The following is a 24,574-nucleotide window of genomic DNA, read 5'->3' on the forward strand; positions in this document are numbered from 1 at the left end:
AACACATCAAAATAACAAATCAAAATATATTTTAGATTTTAGATTCTTCAAAGTAGCCACCCTTTGCCTCGATGACAGCATTGCACACTCTTAGCATTCTCTCAACCAGCATCACCTGGAATGCTTTTCCAACAGTCTTGAAGGAGTTCCCACATAAGCTGAGGACTATCCTTCACTCTGCAGTCCAACTCATCCCAAACCATCTCAATTGGGTTGAGGTCGGGCGATTGTGGAGGAAAGGTCATCTGATGCTGCACTCCATCTCTCGCCTTCTTGGTCAAATAGCCCTTACACAGCCTGGAGGTGTGTTGGGTCATTGTCCGGCTGAAAAACATAGTCCCACTAAGCGCAAACCAGATGGGATGGCATATTTCTGCAGAATGCTGTGGTAGCCATGCTGGTGAAGCGAACCTTGAATTCTAAATAAATCACGAGTGTCACCAGCAAAGCACCCCCACACCATCATACCTCCTCCTCCATGCTTCATGGTGGGAACCACACATGCAAGATGGCGAGTTAGCAAGATGGCGCCGGCAGAGATGGTCGCCTCGCTTCAGGTCCTGAGGAAAATATGCAGTAATTTGTTTTTTTAATGTATTATTTCTTACATTGTTAGCCCAGAAAATGTAATGTAAAATAAGAAGATGAGGATTGCTTGGGCCAAGAAACAGGTGCAATGGATATTAGAACGGTGGTCCTTTGGTCTGATGAGTCCAAATTTTTGATTTTGGGTTCCAACCGCTGTGTTTTTGTGAGACGCAGAGTAGGTGAACGGATGAGCTCTGCATCAAATCAAATCAAACTTTATTTGTCACATTCGTCGAATACAACAAGTGTAGACCTTACCGTGAAATGCTTACTTACAAGCCCTTAACCAACAGTGCAGTTCAAGAAGAGTTAAGAAAATATTGACCAAATAAACTAAAGTAAAAAATAAAAAATTATAGAAAATAACACAATAACATAACAATAATGAGGCTATATACAGGGGGTACCGGTACCGAGTCAGTGTGCGGGGGTACAGGTTAGTTGAGGTAATCTGTACATGTAGGTGGGGGCAAAGTGACTATGCAGAGATAATAAACAGAGAGTAGCAGTAGTGTACAAAAGAGGGGGGGGGTCAATGTAAATAGTCTGTTGGCTATATGATTAATTGTTCAGCATTCTTATGGCTTGGGGGTAGATGCTGTTATGGAGCCTTTTGGTCCTAGACTTGGCGCTCTGGTACCGCTTGCCGTGTGGTAGCAGAGAAAACAGTCTATGACTTGGGTGACTGGAGTCTCTGACAATTTTATGGGCTTTCCTCTGACACCGCCTATTATATAGGTCCTGGATGGTCCCTAGTACCTAGAGTCATGATAGACAACTCAGGCCTACTCCTACAGGTCCTGGAATCATCCCCTCCAGGACCTGTTGGAGACCCAGGTGTTATTGTCCTGTAAACAGTACTACACACCTCTCTTTCATCTTCCTGTTGTGAAACAAACAGGCTCTGACATTTCTGTTGGAGCATTTACTAATGGATGTTTGTTAACTTTTGACTCTATGACTCTGAGATACACATAAAGAGAATGGGAGAGAGAAAAGGAGGTAGCGAGCCAGAGCTATTTGAGGTGAATCATAACCCAGGAACAAATCACGACTGAGATGATTGACAAGAGGTGAACCTGACGGGCACTCATTGGGTTAGTTGCCGTGGGGATTAGGCCTGGCCTCCTGACACACACTCTCTCCCCTGGGGCCCCCTAATGAACACACACTTCCATGATAACACGGCAGGACCCCGGGCAGACCGACGAAATGCCTGAATTAAAAGTCTGCTTCCATGGCAACAGGCTCAGCCGCGCGGCGACGGCGCAGTGGCACCCCTGAACTCTGTATTTATCTGGGAGCTGTGACAAGTGCTCTGAAGTGGAAAAACAGACGGAGGGCAGGAAGAGAAGAAAGAAGAAAATAAAAAAGAGAGAGAGGGGAAGAACGATAAAGCTGCATTCTTTCAGAAGGCAGATTTAAGTTGCTTTCATGAGCTGCTTGCTACATCTTTATGGTGTGAGAGGAGGTGAGCTGGTTGCCACATCTTCATGGTGTGAGAGGAGGTGAGCTGGTTGCCACATCCTCATGGTGTGAGAGCAGGTGAGCTGGTTGCCACATCTTCATGGTGTGAGAGGAGGTGAGCTGGTTGCCACATCTTCATGGTGTGAGAGCAGGTGAGCTGGTTGCCACATCTTTATGGTGTGAGAGGAGGTGAGCTGGTTGCTACATCTTCATGGTGTGAGAGGAGGTGAGCTGGTTGCCACATCCTCATGGTGTGAGAGCAGGTGAGCTGGTTGCCACATCTTTATGGTGTGAGAGGAGGTGAGCTGGTTGCCACATCCTCATGGTGTGAGAGCAGGTGAGCTGGTTGCCACATCCTCATGGTGTGAGAGGAGGTGAGCTGGTTGCCACATCTTCATGGTGTGAGAGGAGGTGAGCTGGTTGCCACATCTTTATGGTGTGAGAGGAGGTGAGCTGGTTGCCACATCTTCATGGTGTGAGAGCAGGTGAGCTGGTTGCCACATCTTTATGGTGTGAGAGGAGGTGAGCTGCTTGCCACATCTTCATGGTGTGAGAGGAGGTGAGCTGGTTGCCACATCCTCATGGTGTGAGAGCAGGTGAGCTGGTTGCCACATCCTCACGGTGTGAGAGGAGGTGAGCTGGTTGCCACATCTTCATGGTGTGAGAGGAGGTGAGCTGGTTGCCACATCCTCATGGTGTGAGAGGAGGTGAGCTGGTTGCCACATCCTCATGGTGTGAGAGCAGGTGAGCTGGTTGCCACATCTTTATGGTGTGAGAGCAGGTGAGCTGGTTGCCACATCTTCATGGTGTGAGAGGAGGTGAGCTGGTTGCCACATCTTTATGGTGTGAGAGGAGGTGAGCTGGTTGCAACATCTTCATGGTGTGAGAGGAGGTGAGCTGGTTGCCACATCTTTATGGTGTGAGAGGAGGTGAGCTGGTTGCCACATCCTCATGGTGTGAGAGGAGGTGAGCTGGTTGCCACATCTTCATGGTGTGAGAGGAGGTGAGCTGGTTGCCACATCTTCATGGTGTGAGAGGAGGTGAGCTGGTTGCCACATCTTCATGGTGTGAGAGGAGGTGAGCTGGTTGCCACATCTTCATGGTGTGAGAGGAGGTGAGCTGGTTGCCACATCTTCATGGTGTGAGAGGAGGTGAGCTGGTTGCCACATCTTCATGGTGTGAGAGCAGGTGAGCTGGTTGCCACATCCTCATGGTGTGAGAGGAGGTGAGCTGGTTGCCACATCTTCATGGTGTGAGAGCAGGTGAGCTGGTTGCAACATCTTCATGGTGTGAGAGCAGGTGAGCTGGTTGCCACATCTTCATGGTGTGAGAGGAGGTGAGCTGGTTGCCACATCTTCATGGTGTGAGAGGAGGTGAGCTGGTTGCCACATCCTCATGGTGTGAGAGGAGGTGAGCTGGTTGCCACATCTTCATGGTGTGAGAGGAGGTGAGCTGGTTGCCACATCTTCATGGTGTGAGAGGAGGTGAGCTGGTTGCCACATCCTCATGGTGTGAGAGCAGGTGAGCTGGTTGCCACATCTTTATGGTGTGAGAGGAGGTGAGCTGGTTGCCACATCTTCATGGTGTGAGAGGAGGTGAGCTGGTTGCCACATCTTCATGGTGTGAGAGCAGGTGAGCTGGTTGCCACATCTTCATGGTGTGAGAGGAGGTGAGCTGGTTGCCACATCTTTATGGTGTGAGAGGAGGTGAGCTGGTTGCCACATCTTCATGGTGTGAGAGCAGGTGAGCTGGTTGCCACATCTTCATGGTGTGAGAGCAGGTGAGCTGGTTGCCACATCCTCATGGTGTGAGAGGAGGTGAGCTGGTTGCCACATCCTCATGGTGTGAGAGGAGGTGAGCTGGTTGCCACATCTTCATGGTGTGAGAGCAGGTGAGCTGGTTGCCACATCTTCATGGTGTGAGAGCAGGTGAGCTGGTTGCCACATCTTCATGGTGTGAAAGGAGGAGAATGTCTGTCTGTCACTAGTGTGATCTGGGATTTCATAAAAGGGCCTCACAGAGGTAAAGCAAGGGAAGGGTCTGACCTCACGAGTGGCTAGAAAGTATTTTCTCTCCTTCTTCTCTGTCTCTATCCATCTATCCGCCCCTCCTCCCTTACTTCTGGTCTAGTCTCTCTCAGTGGTCGGAGATGAGTGAGCTTTACAGAAACCATGAGGAGCCAAAATATGTGTAACAGGTTTCCAGCGAAGACCAGAAGACTGGTCTCGCCACCAGAGTAACAGATGTGATGGTACTTCGTAACTCTCTTGCGTTGTGTTTTTAAAGAAATAACTTTCTAGCCAGCGATCACAGTTGATTGATGTTTATTCTGACCATAGAAAACAAGGAAGCACATTAGGTGTCCAGGACAACAGCATGCTGATGGCTGTGGACGCGTGACTCGTCACTTACATGTCAACATCAGACACAACATCACATATAAATACATCAGGACATGTACATTGTGAACTTGTACACATTGTAAATATTAAAATAGAATAGTGCATTTCAGAAAGTGACCCACTGCTTGCAGGCCAATGTCAAACTGGGATGAATTGGCGTTCGCGATCTCCCCCCATCTGCAAGCGTAACCAATGGCATCACACTTTATTGATATGTAAATTCAACCAACTAAATTGAATACATATTTGTGTGGAAACATAATCAACCCTGTTACATATGTATGGGGATGGAAACATATGTAACAATGACTTTTAGAGGTGCCTGGTTTGCGTTTAATGTATTCAGAGGATACAGTAAGAATTATTTAAATGACTCAATTGCTGTGCTATTTCAGAAAGCTCAATGCCAGTATTTCAGTCCTCTCAGACCAAAGCTCCATTGGTAATGTTGGTGAAGGGAGCCAAAATAAATGTCTGCTGCCGCTTGTTTTCTTTGTGTGTGTTCGTGTGTGTGTGTGTGTGTGTGTGTGTGTGTGTGAGTGTGTGTGTGTGTGTTCATGTGTGTGTGTGCGTGCGTGCGCGCGTGTGTGTGTGTGTGTGTGTGCACGCGTGCGTGCGTGTGTGTGTGTGTGTGTGCGTGCGTGTGTGTTCATTTGTGTGTCAAACTGTATGTTTGTGCCACTATCTATTGTTACATCAGATATTAATGTGTAGCATCGGATCTAGATGTGTGAAGGGTCTGTTAGGCGTGAAGGCATGATTCCTCCTCTGTCTCAACACATACCGACCCTGTGTCTGTGTACTGAGGAGGTGTGGATGGAGTGTGGCTTGGGACGCCATAATGATGTCATGTTCTGGTTTAAAACAGTGTTTTCTTGTTACAGAGGCATCGTAACAAGCAGTTTTGCCCGCTGGGATTGAATCAATGCAGTTTATTTTGACTATTACGGGTCAGCATCAATGGATCATTGATTTCAGGGCAGGTTTTAAACCACCAAAACAAACAACAACTGGTGCTTTTAAAAACAGCCAGTCATAAACCACTCTTTTATGTTACACTACATGTATCACACTGCATGTATAAACCTTGATCAACTTTTCAGTATTATGTGCCTCAATATAACATAAATCCAATGATTGGAAAAGGACAGATAAGAAAAACATGGGAGCAGATAAATATTGTAAAAGGTCAACTGTAGAAGTATACAATCTCAGATGATCATATCTGAAATTACGACGAAATTACCTATAACATGTTGATAATCCCCTTTAAAACAGCACCAGTGGGAGAATACAAATGAACCAAGTTTCCATCCACAGTATTGATGTGAGTAAAGTCATACCGTAAAAAAAAGAAACGGGTCGTTTCGGTACAATTTTATAAATGCCGACAGATAATTTGCTTGTTCGACATGGTGTGATCTTTTTGCGTCTGTAAAATGAATTATGTGAGAAATGGTGGTGCGCACATATTGATATGCAGTGCATTTGGGGAGTTTCTCCCATTCTTCTCTATGTAAATAAGATATTTCCATTTTTTAAGTTTAATACATTTTCTAAAATAAAAACGAAAAAACTATTTCTGCTTAAATGGAAGAATTATTGTGTGTAGATTGATGAGAAGAAATATATATTTAATCCATTCTAGAATAAGGCTGTAACGTAACAAAATGCACTGTAATAACCATCATATGGAAGTAAACTTGGAGTTAAGCGATGATATGGTGTGTGGTCCTCTCACTATGACACAGGAAACCATGCAGTTTATTAGGTTACAGATGAAATAAGTTTTGATGAACTTCACAAGCTGGTGAAATTGCAAGGTGATATTGATGCCAGTGGCGGTCGGTGACGTTTAAGATGAGGGAGGACATTCTTTTTTTTCTGCCTTATTTCTATTACAGCATATTGGATTTTTTAAATGTATTTTATTTCACCTTTATTTAACCAGATAGGCCAGTTGAGAACAACTGCACCTGGCCAAGATAAAGCAAAGCAGTGCGACAAAAAAACAACACAGAGTTACACATAGGATAAACAAAAGTACAGTCAATAACACAATAGAAAAATATATATACAGTGTGTGTAAATGGAGTAAGGAGGTAAGGCAATAAATAGGCCATAGTAGCGAAGTAATTACAATTTAGCAATTAACACTGAAGTGATAGATGTGCCGATGATGATGTGCAAGTAGAAATACTGGTGTGCAAAAGAGCAAAAATAAATAAAAACAATATGGAGAAAAGGTAGGTAGTTGGGTGGGCTGTATACAGCTGCAGCGACCGGTAAGCTGCTCAGATAGCTGATGCTTAAAGTTAGTGAGGGAGATATAAGTCTCCAACTTCAGCGATTTTTGTAATTTATTCCAGTCATTGGCAGCAGAGAACTGGAAGGAAAGGCGGCCAAAGTGGGTGTTAGCTTTGGGGATGACCAGTGAAATATACCTGCTGGAGCTCGTGCTACGGGTGGGTGTTGCTATGGTGACCAGTGAGCTGAGATAAGGCGGAGCTTTACCTAGCAAAGACTTATAGATGACCTGGAGCCAGTGGGTCTGGCGACGAATATGTAGCGAGGGCCAGCCGACGAGAGCATACATGTCGCAATGGTGGGTGATATATGGGGCTTTGGTGACAAAGCTGATGGCACTGTGATAAACTACATCCAGTTTGCTGAGTAGAGTGTTGGAGGCTATTTTGTAAATTACATCGCCGAAGTCGAGGATCGGTAGGATAGTCAGTTTTACGAGGGTATGTTTGGCAGTGTGAGTGAAGGAGGCTTTGTTGCGAAATAGGAAGCCAATCCTAGATTTAATTTTGAATTGGAGACGCTTGATATGAGTCTGGAAGGCGAGTTTACAGTCTAGCCAGACACCTAGGTATTTGTAGTTGTCCACATATTCTAAGTCAGAACCATCCAGAGTAGTGATGCTAGTCGGGCGGGCGGGTGCGGGCAGTGATCGGTTGAAGAGCATGCATTTAGTTTTACTAGCGTTCAAGAGCAGTTGGAGGCCACGGAAGGAGTGTTGTATGGCATTGTGTTGTATGGGACAACTGCTGTTCATACCCAGCACAATGTAACATCAATAGTTTTAGGCTTACATGTTACTTAAATTGTCCTCATACCATAATGAGGTTGCTACAACCTGGCCTATGATATTAGTGTTTACAATGTAGGTACACAGGCTCGGGAGAAAATGTTTAGTAGTCAATGTGACAGACCTACTCTTTCTCACCTTTTCCCTTCACTTGTGGACTTCAGTGCACAACACATCAGCTGTCTGTGACCTGGTGAAAAAACTTTTCCAAGCCAAACCTTCATATCATAACCGCTAACCGCTACACATAGCCTACCTACATCGTAAGTAAACCTACTACAAGCATGCAGTACAGTGTAGGCAGCAAGCAGTTTAGCAGTTACAATTTAGCAGGCTGCGGTGGCAATACATTTATAAAACCAAAAGCTTACAAGACTTAATTAATAATTCCAAGTTTGGATAGCCATATCCAGCTAGCTAACATAGCATTCCTCTCTTAGCCAGGTGTTTGAGTAGGCTAAACTAGCTAGTGAAAGTGAACAAAAAATACAATGTATTATAGCTAGCTCTCTTTCTCTCTAACTCTCTCACTCTCTCTCTACTGCTTGTCCTTCATTTTTAAATAAATGTATTTGTTCAAAACGGTTAAACTATTGTCTTTCTCTTTCTTTGAGTCAATTACTCAAGACATGTTATGCACTGCAGTGCTAGCTAGCTGTAGCTTATCCTTTCAGTACTAGATTAACCTGTTAGGGCTAGGGGGCAGTATTTACACGGCCTGATAAAAAACGTACCCGATTTAATCTGGTTACTACTCCTGCCCAGTAACTAGAATATGCATATAATTATTGGCTTTGGATAGAAAACACCCTAAAGTTTCTAAAACTGTTTGAATGGTGTCTGTGAGTATAACAGAACTCATATGGCAGGCAAAAACCTGAGAAGATTCCATACAGGAAGTGACCTGTCTGACAAGTTCTTGTTCATCTTGGCTCTTTTTATTGAAGACTGAGGATCTTTGCTGTAACGTGACACTTCCTACGGCTCCCATAGGCTCTCAGAACCTGGGAAAAAGCTGAATGATATCGAGGCAGCCCCAGGCTGAAACACATTATCTCGTTTGGAAAGTGGCCGATCAGAGGGCCATTAGACTAAGGCTCGTGCACGAGGGGATCCCATGCTTTTACTTTCTCTCTCGTTGAATGTAAACAGGCTTTGCCGGTCGGAATATTATCGCTTTTTTACGAGAAAAATGGCATAAAAATTGATTTTAAACAGCGGTTGACATGCTTCGAAGTACGGTAATGGAATATTTAGATTTTTTTTGTCACGAAATGCGCCGTGCTCGTAACCCTTATTTACCCTTTCGGATAGTGTCTTGAACGCACGAACAAAACGCAGCTGTTTGGATATAACAATGGATTATTTGGGACCAAACCAACATTTGTTATTGAAGTAGAAGTCCTGGGAGTGCATTCTGACGAAGAACACCAAAGGTAATCAAACTTTTCTAATAGTAAATCGGAGTTTGGTGAAGGCTAAACTTGCTGGGTGTCTAAATAGCTAGCCCTGTGATGCCGGGCTATCTACTTAGAATATTGCAAAATGTGCTTTCATCAAAAAGCTATTTTAAAATCGGACATATCGAGTGCATAGAGGAGTTCTGTATCTATAATTCTTAAAATAATTGTTATGCTTTTTGTGAATGTTTATCGTGAGTAATTTAGTAAATTGTTAGTAAATTCACCGGAAGTTTACGGGGGGTATGCTAGTTCTGAACGTCACATGCTAATGTCGAAAGCTGGTTTTTGATATAAATATGAACTTGATTGAACAAAACATGCATGTATTGTATAACATAATGTCCTAGGTGTGTCATCTGATGAAGATCATCAAAGGTTAGTGCTGCATTTAGCTGTCTTCTGGGTTTTTGTGACATTATATGCTAGCTTGAAAAATGGGTGTCTGATTATTTCTGGCTGGGTACTCTGCTGACATAATCTAATGTTTTGCTTTCGTTGTAAAGCCTTTTTGAAATCGGACAGTGTGGTTAGATTAACGAGAGTCTTGTCTTTAAAATGCTGTAAAATAGTCATATGTTTGAGAAATTGAAGTAATAGCATTTCTAAGGTATTTGAATAACGCGCCACAGGATTCCACTGGCTGTTACGTAGGTGGGACGATTTGGTGCCACCTACCCTAGAGAGGTTAATTGATTGGGTGGACAACATGTCAGTTCATACTGCAAGAGATCTGATATGTTGGAGGATGTCCTCAGGAATTTTCATAATTACTGTGTAAGTCTATGGAAGGGGGTGAGAACCATGAGCCTCATAGGTTTTGTATTGAAGTCAATGTACCCAGAGGAGGACTGAAACTAGCTGTCCTCCAGCTACACCCTACCCCTGCTGTTAAGGCTACTGTAGACCTTCATTGCAAAACAGTATGTTTTAATCAATTATTTAGCATAGTTTTATCTAAAAAGGACACATTTTTTAATGTTTCACTTTATTTTTATGAAATTCAATGAGGATGATGGCCCTCCCCTTCCTCCTCTGAGGAGCCTCGATTGCCGTTTGACAAATAAAAATATTCTCACTCTTATCCGTAATAATCTCATTAAGTAGACTAGCCTACCCGCACAGCCTACACAAACTGTACCTGCAAGCTGTTGGTAGGAGCGAACGTGCCAAGACCAGAGTAGGCACATTTTGTAGGGATCGACGCTGGAGACGAGAACCAAGTACAGGGAGTGAACATTTAATACAAAACTGACATGAAACAGAACAGGAACAGTATCTGGACATGGGAAAAATAAGTCATCAATGACAATAATGCTGACACAGGGAACCAACTGAGGAACAGACAGATATAGAAGGGCAATCAACAAAGTAATGGAGTCCAGGTGAAGCCAATATTGCACAGCTGAGCATAATGATGGTGACAGGTGTGCGTAAGGAAGGGCTGCCTGGCGCCCTCGAGTGCCAGAGAGGGGGAGCGGAAGCAGGTGTGACTTCGGTGGAAACACACCACTGGTGGGAAAATTAAAATCTGTTGCCAGTTGGATGGAAACCTAGCTATTGTTGTCCTCATAAAACATTCATAATTTTGTAGTAATACTATTCGCGATTTTGGCATACATTTGGTATTTGGTATTTTGTTAGGATCCCCATTAGCTGCTGCGAAAGCCACAGCTACTCTTCTACTCTTGCGCAGCTACATTCACGATACAAACTGACCACCAGCAATTGCGTCTTCAGAGGCGATGTTCAATCCAGCAACATATAATGACCTTCCTACAGTAATAAAGTACCAGAGAAAATAAAAAAACTGCTCCCAGGATCCAAGGTCCATACCAAGTCAAACTGTGCGTGTGTGTGTGTGTGTGTGTGTGTGTGCGTGTGCGTGTGTGTGTGTGGGTGTGTGTGAGAGCGCAGTATTATGTTTTGTTTTATTAGAATGTGTGATGTGAATCCTTGCGTAGCACTACTCCTGGAAAAGACAGCTTTCCATGAGAATCTATCTAATGATTTAGCATAGTGCTGTAAGACATGGGCAGACTTGACACATTGACATGGGCCACAGTCTCTCTACCATGCCAGTGCCTTCCTGCCTGCCTGCCTCACTCACTCTGGCCTGGCCTGGCATGGCCTGGCATGGCCTGCCAGGCCTGGCATGGCCTGGTCATAGGCATCCAGTAAAAGAGTCACGGAGAGAACTGGCAACCCAATGGATCCAAACCCAACAACCCTCAACAGCTCTTCTCCCTCTTCCTCCCTCTCTGTCTCCCTGTGGCTGGAATATGACAGATATTTCCTCTGCAGTGACCCTGCTACATATTTCTGCAGATGCATATGCAACCACAGACTTGGGCCCATCTGTTTATCACTAGCCAGGTTCCTGAAGCGTTTGTGTGAGAAAATGCCTGACAGACAGAGAGAGAAAAAGGCTCTCAGGATCAGTTGGGGTGTTTTTCTCTTCCTCAGCAGCTGTGTTTTACTTCAGAAAAGAAGAAAATATGCATAATAGACTGGTGTCTTTATTTTTCAAGTGAGGTAAGTGTGTGTGAGTAATTAATGGATGCCTGCCTCTACCCACAAGCGGTGGCGGTCGGCCTAGGCTTCACTTCAATACAGTACCCCCTCCCATCCCTTTTCATTCCAAACTACAATCTGTCATTCTATTCAGACTTCATTATCCTTGGTTGATGATGACAGTGATGACAGTGATTCTCTCTGCCCCGTCAGCGCACAGCTGTGTTGCTACAGTAACAGTAAGGTCTTGATGAGCACAGGTGTGTCATCACAATGGTGCTCCTGTTGAGTCTTAATTATCCCACTGAGCCAATCAGAGAGAAGCTTGATTGGCATCACTCTGAAACAAAGTGTCGGAATCACCAATAGAAAAAGCCTAAAGAGAGTTTTGCAGAGAGTTTGGGCCAAACTTTACTCCATTTAGTAGGTCAGTATTTCTCATCGGGGATAAAAGCAAGGCAGTTCCACTCACTTAACTCAGCTTTTCCGGGTCAGTCGCAGGCCTTTTGAGAGTTCAGACCTGTGAAGAACTCACTCCAAAGCACACTAATTCTGTCACACTAACTCTCTCCCCCTCTTTCCATTTATCTCTCTCTCTCTTTCTCTCCCTGTCCCTCTCCTCCTTTCATCATCCCTCTTTCTCTCCCTGTCCCTCTCCTCCTTTCATTCTCCCTCCCTCTTTCTGTCACTGTCCCTCTCCTCCTTTCATCCTCTCTCCTTCTCTCCATGTCTCTCTCCTCCTTTCATCCTCCCTCTTTCTCTCCCTGTTCCTCTCCTCCTTTCATCCTCTCTCCTTATCTCCCTGTCCCTCTCCTCCTTTCATCCTCTCTCCTTCTCTCCCTGTCCCTCTCCTCCTTTCATCCTCTCTCCTTTTCCCCCTGTCCCTCTCCTCCTTTCATCCTCCCTCCTTCTCTCCCTGTCCCTCTCCTCCTTTCATCCTCTCTCCTTATCTCACTGTCCCTCTCCTCTTTTCATCCTCTCTCCTTCTCTCCCTGTCCCTCTCCTCCTTTCATCCTCTCTCCTTCTCTCCCTGTCCCTCTCCTCCTTTCATCCTCCCTCTTTCTCTCCCTGTCCCTCTCCTCCTTTCATCCTCCCTCTTTCTCTCCATGTCCCTCTCCTCCTTTCATCCTCTCTCCTTATCTCACTGTCCCTCTCCTCTTTTCATCCTCTCTCCTTCTCTCCCTGTCTCTCTCCTCCTTTCATCCTCCCTCTTTCTCTCCATGTCCCTCTCCTCCTTTCATCCTCTCTCCTTCTCTCCATGTCCCTCTCCTCCTTTCATCCTCTCTCCTTCTCTCCCTGTCCCTCTCCTCCTTTCATCCTCTCTCCTTCTCTCCCTGTCCCTCTCCTCCTTTCATCCTCCCTCTTTCTCTCCCTGTCCCTCTCCTCCTTTCATCCTCCCTCTTTCTCTCCATGTCCCTCTCCTCCTTTCATCCTCCCTCTTTCTCTCCATGTCCCTCTCCTCCTTTCATCCTCCCTCTTTCTCTCCATGTCCCTCTCCTCCTTTCATCCTCTCTCCTTCTCTCCCTGTCCCTCTCCTCCTTTCATCCTCCCTCTTTCTCTCCATGTCCCTGTAATCGATGACTCAGGCCTTAGAATTCACCACAACATTGTCAGGTTGTAGAATAGAGATGATGTGGGGTAGGGCGGGGTGCTACTTGGCAGATGGAGGATGATACACAGTGACACAGTTTAGGAGCCCTGCTCTTATTGCCGATAACTGCACGTTGCCCCTCCCTTACCCACATTGTGATGACTGGCCAGCCTTCAGGAAATACCCAAACATGGACATGAAAAGCCCAGTGAGGCAACAGCTGAAAGAGGAGTATTTTTCTGGGCATTAGAATGTGTGGAACAACTCAGTATTATTAAAATAGAATGACTGAGACAAGCTACTGAAAAAACAATGTTCAATTCTGACATAAAGAGAGTTTGACATAGGATATAACTTCTACTTCTAGTTATTGGCATTGTCTAATTTAGTTCAGTAAGGCATCCTGATTGGTCGGCATACCTGAGCCAGATACAATACCATCTTAAAGCAAATATATTTTTTATTTTATTTCACCTTTATTTAACCAGGTAGGCCAGTTGAGAACAAGTTCTCATTTACAACCGCAACCTGGTCAAGATAAAGCAAAGCAGTGCGACAACAACAACACAGAGTTACACATGGGATAAACAAAGGTACAGTCAATAGCACAATATAAACATATATATACAGTGTGTGCAAATGAAGTAGGGAGGTAAGGCAAAAAATAGGCCATAGTGGCGAAGTAATTACAATTAAGCAATTAACACTGGAGTGATAGATGTGCAGATGATGATGTGCAAGTAGAAATACTGGTGTGCAAAAGAGCTGAAAAAAACAAAAACAAATTTGGGATGAGGTAGGTAGTTGGTTGGATGGGCTATTTACAGATGGGCTGTGTACAGCTGCAGCGATCGGTAAGCTGCTCAGATAGCTGATGCTTAAAGTTAGTGAGGGAGATAAGTCTCCAACTTCAGTGATTTTTGCAATTCGTTCCAGTCATTGGCAGCCGAGAACTGGAAGGAAAGGCGGCAAAATGAGGTGCTGGCTTTGGGGATGACCAGTGAAATACACCTACTGGAGCGCGTGCTACGGGTGGGTGTTGCTATGGTGACCAGTGAGCTGAGATAAGGCGGAGCTTTACCTAGCAAAGACTTATAGATGACCTGGAGCCAGTGTGTTTGGTGACGAATATGTAGCGAGGGGAGCATACAGGTCGCAGTGGTAGGTAGTATATGGGGCTTTGGTGACTAAACGGATTGCACTGTGATAGACTGCATCCAATTTGCTGAGGAGTGTTGGAGGCTATTTTGTAAATGACATCGCCGAAGTCAAGGATCGGTAGGATAGTCAGTTTTTCAAGGGTATGTTTGGCAGCAAGAGTGAAGGAGGTTTTGTTGCGAAATAGTAAGCCGATTCTAGATTTAATTTTGGATTGGAGATACTTAATATGAGTCTGGAAGGAGAGTTTACAGTCTAGCCAGACACCTAAAGCCTTGGCCAGGTCGATGAAGATGGCTGCACAGTACAGTACAGTCTTTTATCGATGGTGGTTATGATATCATTTAGGACCTTGAGCGTGGCTGAGGTGCACCCATGACCAGCTCGGAAACCGGATTGCATAGCGAAGAAGGTACAGTGGGATTCGAAATGGTTGGTGATCTGTTTGTTGACTTGGCTTTCGAAGACTTTAGAAAGGCAGGGCAGGATGGATATAGGTCTATAACAGTTTAGGTCAAGAGTGTCTCCCCCTTTGAAGAGGGGGATGACCGCGGCCGCTTTCCAATCTTTAGGAATCTCAGACGATACGAAAGAGAGGTTGAACAGACTAGTAAATATGGGTTGCAACAATAACAATCATTTTAGGAAGAGAGGGTCCAGATTGTCTAGCCCAGCTGATTTGTAGGGATCCAGATTTTGCAGCTCTATCAGAACATCAGCTGTCTGGATTTGGGTGAAGGAGAAGCGGGGGGGGGGGGCGCTTGGGCCATTTTCCTATGGGGGGTGCAGAGCTGTTGGCCGGGGTTGTGGTAGCCCGGTGGAAAGCATGGCCAGCCGTAGAGAAATGCTTATTGAAATTCTCGATTATCGTGGATTTATCGGTGGTGACAGTGTTTCCTAGCCTCAGTGCAGTGGGCAGCTTGGAGGAGGTGCTCTTATTCTCCAGTGAACCAAGGGCTATATCTGTTCTTCAAAAATGTTTGAAAGGGGCATGCTTACAATACAACTTAGATACAATACAACTTAAATCTCAATCTACCAGGCCACTTAAAATATACACCCTCTTAAGATTCTAACAATCACTATTAATACATTTTTTTATTAAAACAAGCTTCCAGGAATGTGGTTGATGGTGGGAGCCATAACACATCAGGAACAATGGTAATTGAGGATGAGGAAACTAGCTCTAACCGTCCCTGCAGCTCTACTACTAAACCTCTCCTTCAGAGCAGGACAATTCATTTGGCTAATCTTCCCTGCAGGAAGTGCAATTGAAGGATTTCCTTCAACTTTATCGGTGGGTAAAAAAAGACACAATGAGCCTGGAAAACATTTGGTTGTTTTAAGAGCTGTACATCGTATTGCTTTGTCATGTTGTGTCGGCAGAGCCAGCTCTATTCGTTATGTGAGGAGGGCTTGGAGTTGCCATCTGTTAAGGAGGAGTAGAGACATGGGGTCCCAGTGTATCTGACATTATGGGGCTACAGCTTTAGGCTCTGCTGCTTACAGTAGCTCCAGCGACACAACAAAGTTCTGCATTTTCAGGCTGACTTTCAGGATAAGTGTTTGTTAACCAGTTAAGGTTACCTGCTTTACTTGACTATTTATGTTCATTCATTGGACGACCAAATACCAGAGAGTCACTGTAGCTTTGAGCCATAACCTTTGACCCTTACCTCAGCAGCAGGGATTCCTTCTGGGGGGCGGCACTGAAGAAGCACTTCCTGTTCTAGAGACACTTCCTTTCCCAGAGGCTCCTGGTCAAATGTCTTCCTGAGATCTGGAGAAAGACAAACCATAGATAAACATTATGTAACATATCCCTCACATGACATGGCACTGATGTCTTTGACATGGTAACTGACGTCTTTGACATGGTAACTGACGTCTTTGACATGGTAACTGACGTCTTTGACATGGTAACTGATGTCTTTGACATGGTAACTGATGTCTTTGACATGGTAACTGACGTCTTTGACATGGTAACTGACGTCTTTGACATGGCAATGATGTCTTTGACATGGCAATGATGTCTTTGACATGGTAACTGATGTCTTTGACATGGTAACTGATGTCTTTGACATGGTAACTGATGTCTTTGACATGGCAATGATGTCTTTGACATGGTAACTGATGTCTTTGACATGGTAACTGACGTCTTTGACATGGTAACTGATGTCTTTGACATGGTAACTGACGTCTTTGACATGGTAACTGACGTTTTTGACATGGTAACTGACGTCTTTGACATGGTAACTGACATCTTTGACATGGTAACTGACGTTTTTGACATGGTAACTGACGTCTTTGACATGGTAAATGACGTCTTTGACATGGTAACTGACGTCTTTGACATGGTAACTGACGTCTTTGACATGGTAACTGATGTCTTTGACATGGTAACTGACGTTTTTGACATGGTAACTGACGTTTTTGACATGGTAACTGACGTTTTTGACATGGTAACTGAAGTTTTTGACATGGTCACTGACGTCTTTGACATGGTAACTGACGTCTTTGACATGGTAACTGACGTCTTTGACATGGTAACTGACGTTTTTGACATGGTAACTGACGTCTTTGACATGGTAACTGACGTCTTTGACATGGTAACTGACGTCTTTGACATGGTAACTGACGTCTTTGACAAGGTAACTGACGTCTTTGACAAGGTAACTGACGTCTTTGACATGGTAACTGACGTCTTTGACATGGTAACTGACGTCTTTGACATGGTAACTGACGTCTTTGACATGCTAACTGACGTCTTTGACATGGTAACTGACGTCTTTGACATGGTAACTGACGTCTTTGACATGGTAACTGACGTCTTTGACATGGTAACTGACGTCTTTGTTATGACAATGATGTATTTGATTAAAAAAAGGCTTTGAAGCTTGTAGACTGTCGTTTCTCAATACACAGCTATAATATTTCCTGCATTTAGCAGCATTTCCCAAACACGGTCCTTTTGGTTTTTGCCCTAGCACTACACAACTGAATCAAATAATCAACTGATCATCATCAACCAAAACATGCACTCCTTGGAACTACTCTCTCTCTCTCTTTCTTTCTCTCTCCATCACTCTGTCCCTCTCTTTCTCTCTCCATCTCTCTCTCCATCTCTCTGTCTCTCTCTCCATCTCTCTGTCCCTCTCTTTCTCTCTCCATCACTCTGTCCCTCTCTTTCTCTCTCCATCTCTCTCTCCATCTCTCTGTCTCTCTCTCCATCTCTCTGTCCCTCTCTTTCTCTCTCCATCTCTCTGTCCCTCTCTTTCTCTCTCCATCTCTCTGTCTCTGTCTCTGTCTCTCTCCATCTCTCTCTCTCTCTCTCTCTCTCTCTCTCTCTCTCTCTCTCGCTCTCTTGCTCTCTTGCTCTCTTGCTCTCTTGCTCTCTTGCTCTCTCCATCTCTCTCTCCCTCTCTCTCAATTCAATTAAATTAAATTCAAGGGGCTTTATTGGCATGGGAAATATATGTTAACATTGGCAAAACAAGTGAAATATATAATAAACTAAAGTGAAATAAACAATAAACATGAACAGTAAACATTACACTCGCACATTACTATCTCTCTCTGTCTCTCTCCCTCCCTCTTTCTCTCTCTCTCTCTCAGGGTGTTTTCACAAATAGTCCTCTTTATGTTGTACACTTCCTTATGATTCTCACCAAATATGTTGTCTCACACTATTCAAATCCCTCAATTGAAAAAACAGTCTATAGATCACATATTGCAAATGTGGTTTCCATGTGTTTGATGCCATTCCATTTGCTCCGTTCCACACATTATTATGAGCCGTCCTCCCCTTAGCAGCCTTCACTGAGTTCCTTTACAGTGATCACACTGCACAAAAAATGTAAAGAACCGCATTGAATTCACAAAAATGTACTGAAAGGGACCAAGTGTGAAAACTCAATATATACAAAAGTGAAATAAACAATAAAAATGAACAGTAAACATTACACTCAACAGAAGTTCCAAAAGAAAAAAGACATTACAAATGTCATATTATGTATCTCTCTCTCTCTCTCGCTCTCTCTCTCTCTCTCTCTCTCTCTCTCTGTGCTTCTCTCTCTTCTCTCATTGCACAGAAAGCCTAAAGAATCGGAGGTGGATGGTGGGGAGCTGCTGAGAAAGGGAATGGATGGATCCCTCTCTCTTCTCCTCCTATTAGAATGGATCTCTCTCTTCTCCTCCTATTAGAATGGATCTCTCTCTCTTCTCCTCCTATTAGAATGGATCTCTCTCTTCTCCTATTAGGATGGATCTGTCTCTTCTCCTCCTATTAGAATGGATCTCTCACTTCCCTCCTCCTATTAGATCAGATCTGTCTCTTCTCCTCCTATTCGAATGGATCTCTCGCTTCCCTCCTCCTATTAGAATGGATCCCTCTCTCTTCTCCTCCTATTAGAATGAATCTCTTTCTTTTCCTCCTATTAGAATGGATCCCTCTCTCTTCTCCTTCTATTAGATTGTCCTGAATGGATTACTGTTGCTCGCTCTCTCTCTCTCTCTCTCTCTCTCTCTCTCTCTCTCTCTCTCTCTCTCTCTCTCTCTCTCTCTCTCTCTCTCCTCTCATTGCACAGAAAGCCTAAAGAGTCGGAGGTGGATGGTGGGGAGCTGCTGAGAAAGGGACCAATATTTCTCCAGTGTGTGAGCCTGATGGAGAAGGGCAGGACCGGGACAGCAGGGGCAGAGGGGGAGCGTCATGCTACACTGAAACCCAAAGCTCATTAGACATATATCATCACCTGCTGGGACACAGGCTGACAGAGGAGCAGGAAGGGAGCTGTAGCACTACAATTGCAAGACAACAGACTCAGTGGAGCATCAAGTACACAGTCGTACACTCAAACTCCAGTGACAGCACTTTCCACAGCCTGCAATATCCCTGTTCTACTTTTGAACCACACTAACTCCCTGACACAGAACCTTAATCAAACAGAGTAACCACATTTACGGAATAGTCTAGAATAGCAATGTTCCTGTATAGGAAAAAACTCAAGTTAATGCAGTAGTGAGTTAATGCAGTGGTGAGTTAATGCAGTAGTGAATTAATGCAGTAGTGAATTGATGCAGGAGTGAGTTAATGCAGTGGTGAGTTAATGCAGTGGTGAGTTAATACAGTAGTGAGTTAATGCAGTAGTGAATTAATGCAGTAGTGGTTATTTTTGTTTCTATCTGTAAACATTTTGTTGAGTATGTGTATGAATTTAAATGTTCATGCAGTTCGATTCGTGTTTAGACATATTGCAAATCCAGTCCCCAAATATAGAATATAGCCCATAGTGTCTACTAGCACACACACACACACGCGCACACACACACACACACACACACACACACACACACACACACACACACACACACACACACACACACACACACACACACACACACACACACACACACACACACAGGCACACACACACACACACACACAAAGACACACACACACACACAAAGTCTCAGAGCCATGCTCCACACCCACAGTAACTCCCTGCCACAGTGTGTAATCCCTGAGAATGGGCTGGAGGAGCTGATATGAACCCTACTCTGACTATCTCTGGTAAAGCAAGCATGGACCAGCCCTGCTTACAAAGCAAAGAAAGCCCACAGCTGAAAGGCAAGCCAAGCTGAAAATGATATATTCTCTATAAGTACACTGAGTCAAGGGTTTCCATGAACTCTTCCTCTGAGTTTTTAACCCCTCAGCGGCCATCGGTACACAACCAAGAGAAAAGCAAAGCATACACTTTCACATACTGTACAACACAGGAGGCTCATAGTAATGTGGAAACCATGTGTTTGATGTATTTGATACCAATCCACCTCTTTATGTCAGTTTGAAATGAAATGGTTCACTTCAGATCTTTCTGCTGTAGGGCCAGATAAGCATGCAATCAGTGACCTATATGGACGGACATAGTGGGTCCGGTATAAGAGCAGGATAGTACCCTTCAGAAAGTCAGAGATCGAGAGTTAAGGATATTTGTGATGTGGTTGTGATGTCGTGAGAGAGAGCTTCCTCATTTCTTTGGGTCAGAACTCCCGAACATCAGTTTCAACTCTCAGCACCTCTCAGTACCTCTCAGTAACCATGGAAACCACCATTTGGGGTAGTTAAGCATTCCACCAACTTCTGTAGAAAGATTTAGTCAGATTCTCCTTAAATCAGGTCATTCTGGAATGTGATAGAATAGCGTTGCTGTAGACATCCTGTGCGAATATAAAATAGGGATTTATGGTTGTAGATGGCTTTAGCATTTTGTTTTTGGTTTCTGGAAGAAAGAAGATCTGCAGACACGCAGATCCAAAAATGCTCCACCAAGCTGGTTCAGAAATGGTCTCCTCGTCACCATTGTATTGTGAGCAAACTAGAACCCACAAACGCCCACATCCACACAATCTGACTGCTACCCACTGGCAAGTCTGAATCTGCTGCTGACATAGAAAGAGAGGGAAGGAGAGGAAGAGAGGGAGGGAGGAGGGGGGAGAAAGAGAGTGGGAAGAAGGGAGAGAAAGAGAGGGAGGAAGAGAGAGATACAGAAAGAGAGAGAGAGAGAGAGAGGGAGAGAGAGAGGATCTCAACCAATGCTATTAAAGGGAAACTTCACAATTTTTCAACTTCATATTCATCATCTCCAGCAACACCCCAGCATCAACATAGACTACTAATTGCCTACTAATTGCCCACTAATTGCCTACTAATTGTCTACTAATTGATTGATGATGTCATTGGAAACACTTATCTATATCATTTTTACTACAAAACAGAAATGCGCCATTTTCACATATGTTGATGTTGGGGTGGTGCTGTAAATGATGAATAGTGCGGCTCAAATTCCCCTTTAAAGAACTGTGATGTTGGGCTGGTGCTGTAAATGATGAATTGTGCGGCTCAAATTCCCCTTTAAAGAACTGTGATGTTGGGCTGGTGCTGTAAATGATGAATTGTGCGGCTCAAATTCCCCTTTAAAGAACTGTGATGTTGGGGTGGTGCTGTAAATGATGAATTGTGCAGCTCAAATTCCCCTTTAAAGAACTGTGATGTTGTGCAGCAGGCCGGAAAGCTTACCCCCTTAGTCTTGGTGGCCATTTGATTAATTGTTCAAAAGTCTATTGGCTCGGGGTTAGAAGCTAGCCTTTTGGACCTAGACTTGGCGCTCCGGTACCTCTTGCCGTGCGGTAGCAGAGAGAACAGTCTATGACTTGGATGACTGGAGTCTTTGAAAAATTATGGGGCTTCCTCTGACACAGCCTGGTATAGAGGTCCTGGATGGCAGGAAGCTTGGCCCAAGTGATGTACTGGGCTGTACGCACTACCCTCTGTAGCGCCTTATGGTCGGATGCTGAGCAGTTGCCATACCAGGCGGTGATGCAACCGGTCAGGATGCTCTTGATGGTACGTACAGCTGTAGAACTTTTTGAGGATCTGGGGACCCATGCCAAATCTTTTCAGTCTCCTGAGGGGTAAAAGGAGTTGTCGTGCCCTCTTCATGACATTCTTGGTGTGTTCGGACCATGATAGTTTGTTGGTGATGTGGACACTAAGGAACTTGAAACTCTCGACCCGCTCCACTACAGCCCCGTCGATGTGAATGGGGGCGTGTTCGGCCCTCCTTTTCCTGGAGTCCACGATCAGCTCCTTTGTCTTGCTCACGTTCAGTTGGCTTCACTATCTCCTGTCTCCTGTTAATCAACCAATCAAATGCCTTTATAAAGCCCTTTTTATGTCAGCAGATAAAGTGCTTATACAGAAACCCAGCCTAAAACCCCAAAGAGAAAGCAATGCAGATGTAGAAGCACAGTGGATAGGAAAAACACAGTGAAAAGGCAGGAACCTAGGAAGAAACCTAGAGAGGAACCAGGCATGGAGGACTATCCCCATAGAGAGAAGTACAACTGGAATAGAAACATGTCATTGATCATCTCACCGCTCCATATCCCCTACAGGAAGAGAAGAGGTCAACTCTCATTCTCATTACAAATTAGGATCTAGAAATACTTTAATCAGTTATAGAACCCATTTCCCTTTATGGTTGTGAGGTCTGGTGTCCGCTCACCAACCAAGAATTCACAAAATGGGACAAACACCAAATTGACACTGCATGCAGAATTCTGCAAAAATATCCTCAGTGTACAAAATCCAGAAAAGAGCCGTTAAATTCTACAACCACTTAAAAGAAAGTGATTCCCAAACCTTCCATAACAAAGCAATCACCTACAGAGAGATGAACCTGGAGAAGAGTCCCCTAAGGAAGCTGGTCCTGGGGCTCTGTTCACCAACACAAACAGACCTCACAGAGCCCCAGGACAGCAATACAATTAGACGCAACCAAATCACGAGAAAACAAAAAGATAATTACTTGACACATTGGAAAGAATTGACAAAAAACTGAGCAACTAGAATGCTATTTGGCTCTAAACAGAGAGTACACAGTGGCAGAATACCTGACCACTGTGACTGACCCAAACATAAGGAACGCTTTGACTATGTACAGACTCAGTGAGCATGGCCTTGCTATTGAGAATGGCCGCTGTAGGCAGACCTGGCTCTCAAGAGAAGACAGGCTATGTGCACACTGCCCCCAACATGAGGTGGAAACTGAGCTGCACTTCCTAACCTCCTTCCAAATGTATGACCATTTTAGAGACACATATTTCCCTCAGATTACACAGATTCACAAAGAATTTGAAAACAAACCCAATTTTTATAAACTCCCATATCTACTGGGTGAAATACTGCAGTGTGCCATCACAGCAGCAAGATCTTTGACCTGTTGCCAGAAGAAAAGGTCAACCAGTGAAGAACAAACACCATTGTAAATACAACCCATATTTATGTTTATTTATTCTCCCTTTTGTACTTTAACTATTTGCACATCATTACTACACTGTATATATACATACTATGACATTTGAAATGTCTTTATTCTTTTGGAATTTCTGTGAGTGTAATGTTTACTGTTCATTTTTATTGTTTATTTCACTTTTGTTTATTATCTACTTCACTTGCTTTGGCAATGTTAACATAAGTTCCCCATGTCATAAACCCTTAAATTGAAAGGAATTCAGAGAGAGAAATATTACAAAAGCGAGACAAAGAGAAATAGAGGTAGAGAGAAACAAAATGAGAATCTCCTGAGTGATATTTTACAACCCTGTCTCCCTCCTCTTTGCTCTCGTCCTCCCAGGCTGAGGCGATGTAGAGCTGTGTGCGCAGCAGGGGTGGGCTTAAGGCTGAGTAGACATCCCTGTGGAAGTCACACCATTCCCTTTTAAACCACAGGAATACGTTGGCCTCCCCAAGCCTCCCTACAGCTCCCAGCTAACACGACATCTGACTTCCATTATGCTAAGTGCATGGTGTTTGGCTACTTGTCATGCTAAATTAACAGAAATCTCATTTATGTTTTTATCCGACGCATTCTCTCTCTTAATAAACAATTAAACCCTGATCCAGACGTAAACTAGAGGACTGGTAACCAAAGACAATTACCAAGGTGAAACATAATTAGTTTGACTAGTTTTACTAGTTTTGTGAGAAATAACAAGGCCACAAACAAATACAATTTCAGTGTAAGTCCCTAAGTCATTTGAGGGACATTCTTTGTTGTACCCATTTCAGGGTCTCTATGGGGTTTAATGACTGTATCGAAACACCTCAAGAATGGTGCAAGTCACTCTGAGGAAGGGGTCACAACAAGTAGAGAATATCACTGTGAAGTTGCATAGAAAGAAAAGCAAAAGCGATTCATTTTTAAAAAAGCACTAGTGATCTATAAGATAGAAATATATTCGTATCCCAGAAGGGTACGTAACCATGGAGAGGGAGGTGGAGTCTGGTAAATCACTGGCCAGTGAGAGTCAATGTCATAGTAACAGACGGGACCGATGGAGGGCAATAACTCAAAATAACACACACACACAAACCCTCCTACACGCTGACGAAACACACCACGACAGCCCCACAAATCACACAATAAAAAGAATACCCCGGGTCCACAGTGCACAGCCTTCACAACTCCACCTGCCTCACAGTGTTAACTAACATTGATCACTGTATGCCCTCCCACCACCACCCAACCACCATCTGTATTTATCAGCCCTGAGTGCCCCTGATTAAACCATCTGTTTTGGGAAGAGGGTGAGCAGGAGGGGGCCAATGGGGAAACCATCACAGAGTTTCCACTAGTCGCAGAGAAGGACTGAGGCTGTCTGTGAGGTGGGGGGGGGGAGAGAGAGGAGATGAGAGGAGAGGAGATGAGGGAGGGGGAAGGAAAGAGGAGGAATGGAC

General features: G+C 44.2%; 1 protein-coding gene across 2 annotated transcripts in view; it reads right to left on the bottom strand.

Moving 5' to 3' along the window:
• The window catches only part of LOC115149218 (netrin receptor UNC5C), a 102,015-nt gene that overhangs the window by 46,323 nt on the left and 31,118 nt on the right, over positions 1 to 24,574 (bottom strand). For both annotated transcript variants that reach the window (XM_029691880.1, XM_029691879.1), the window contains exon 3: positions 15,951 to 16,054. In XM_029691880.1, the coding sequence (XP_029547740.1) occupies positions 15,951 to 16,054 (104 nt within the window). The remainder of the gene's footprint in view (positions 1 to 15,950; positions 16,055 to 24,574) is intronic.

The sequence above is a fragment of the Salmo trutta genome, chromosome 15, assembly GCF_901001165.1.
Source record: "Salmo trutta chromosome 15, fSalTru1.1, whole genome shotgun sequence".
Lineage (NCBI taxonomy): Eukaryota > Metazoa > Chordata > Actinopteri > Salmoniformes > Salmonidae > Salmo > Salmo trutta.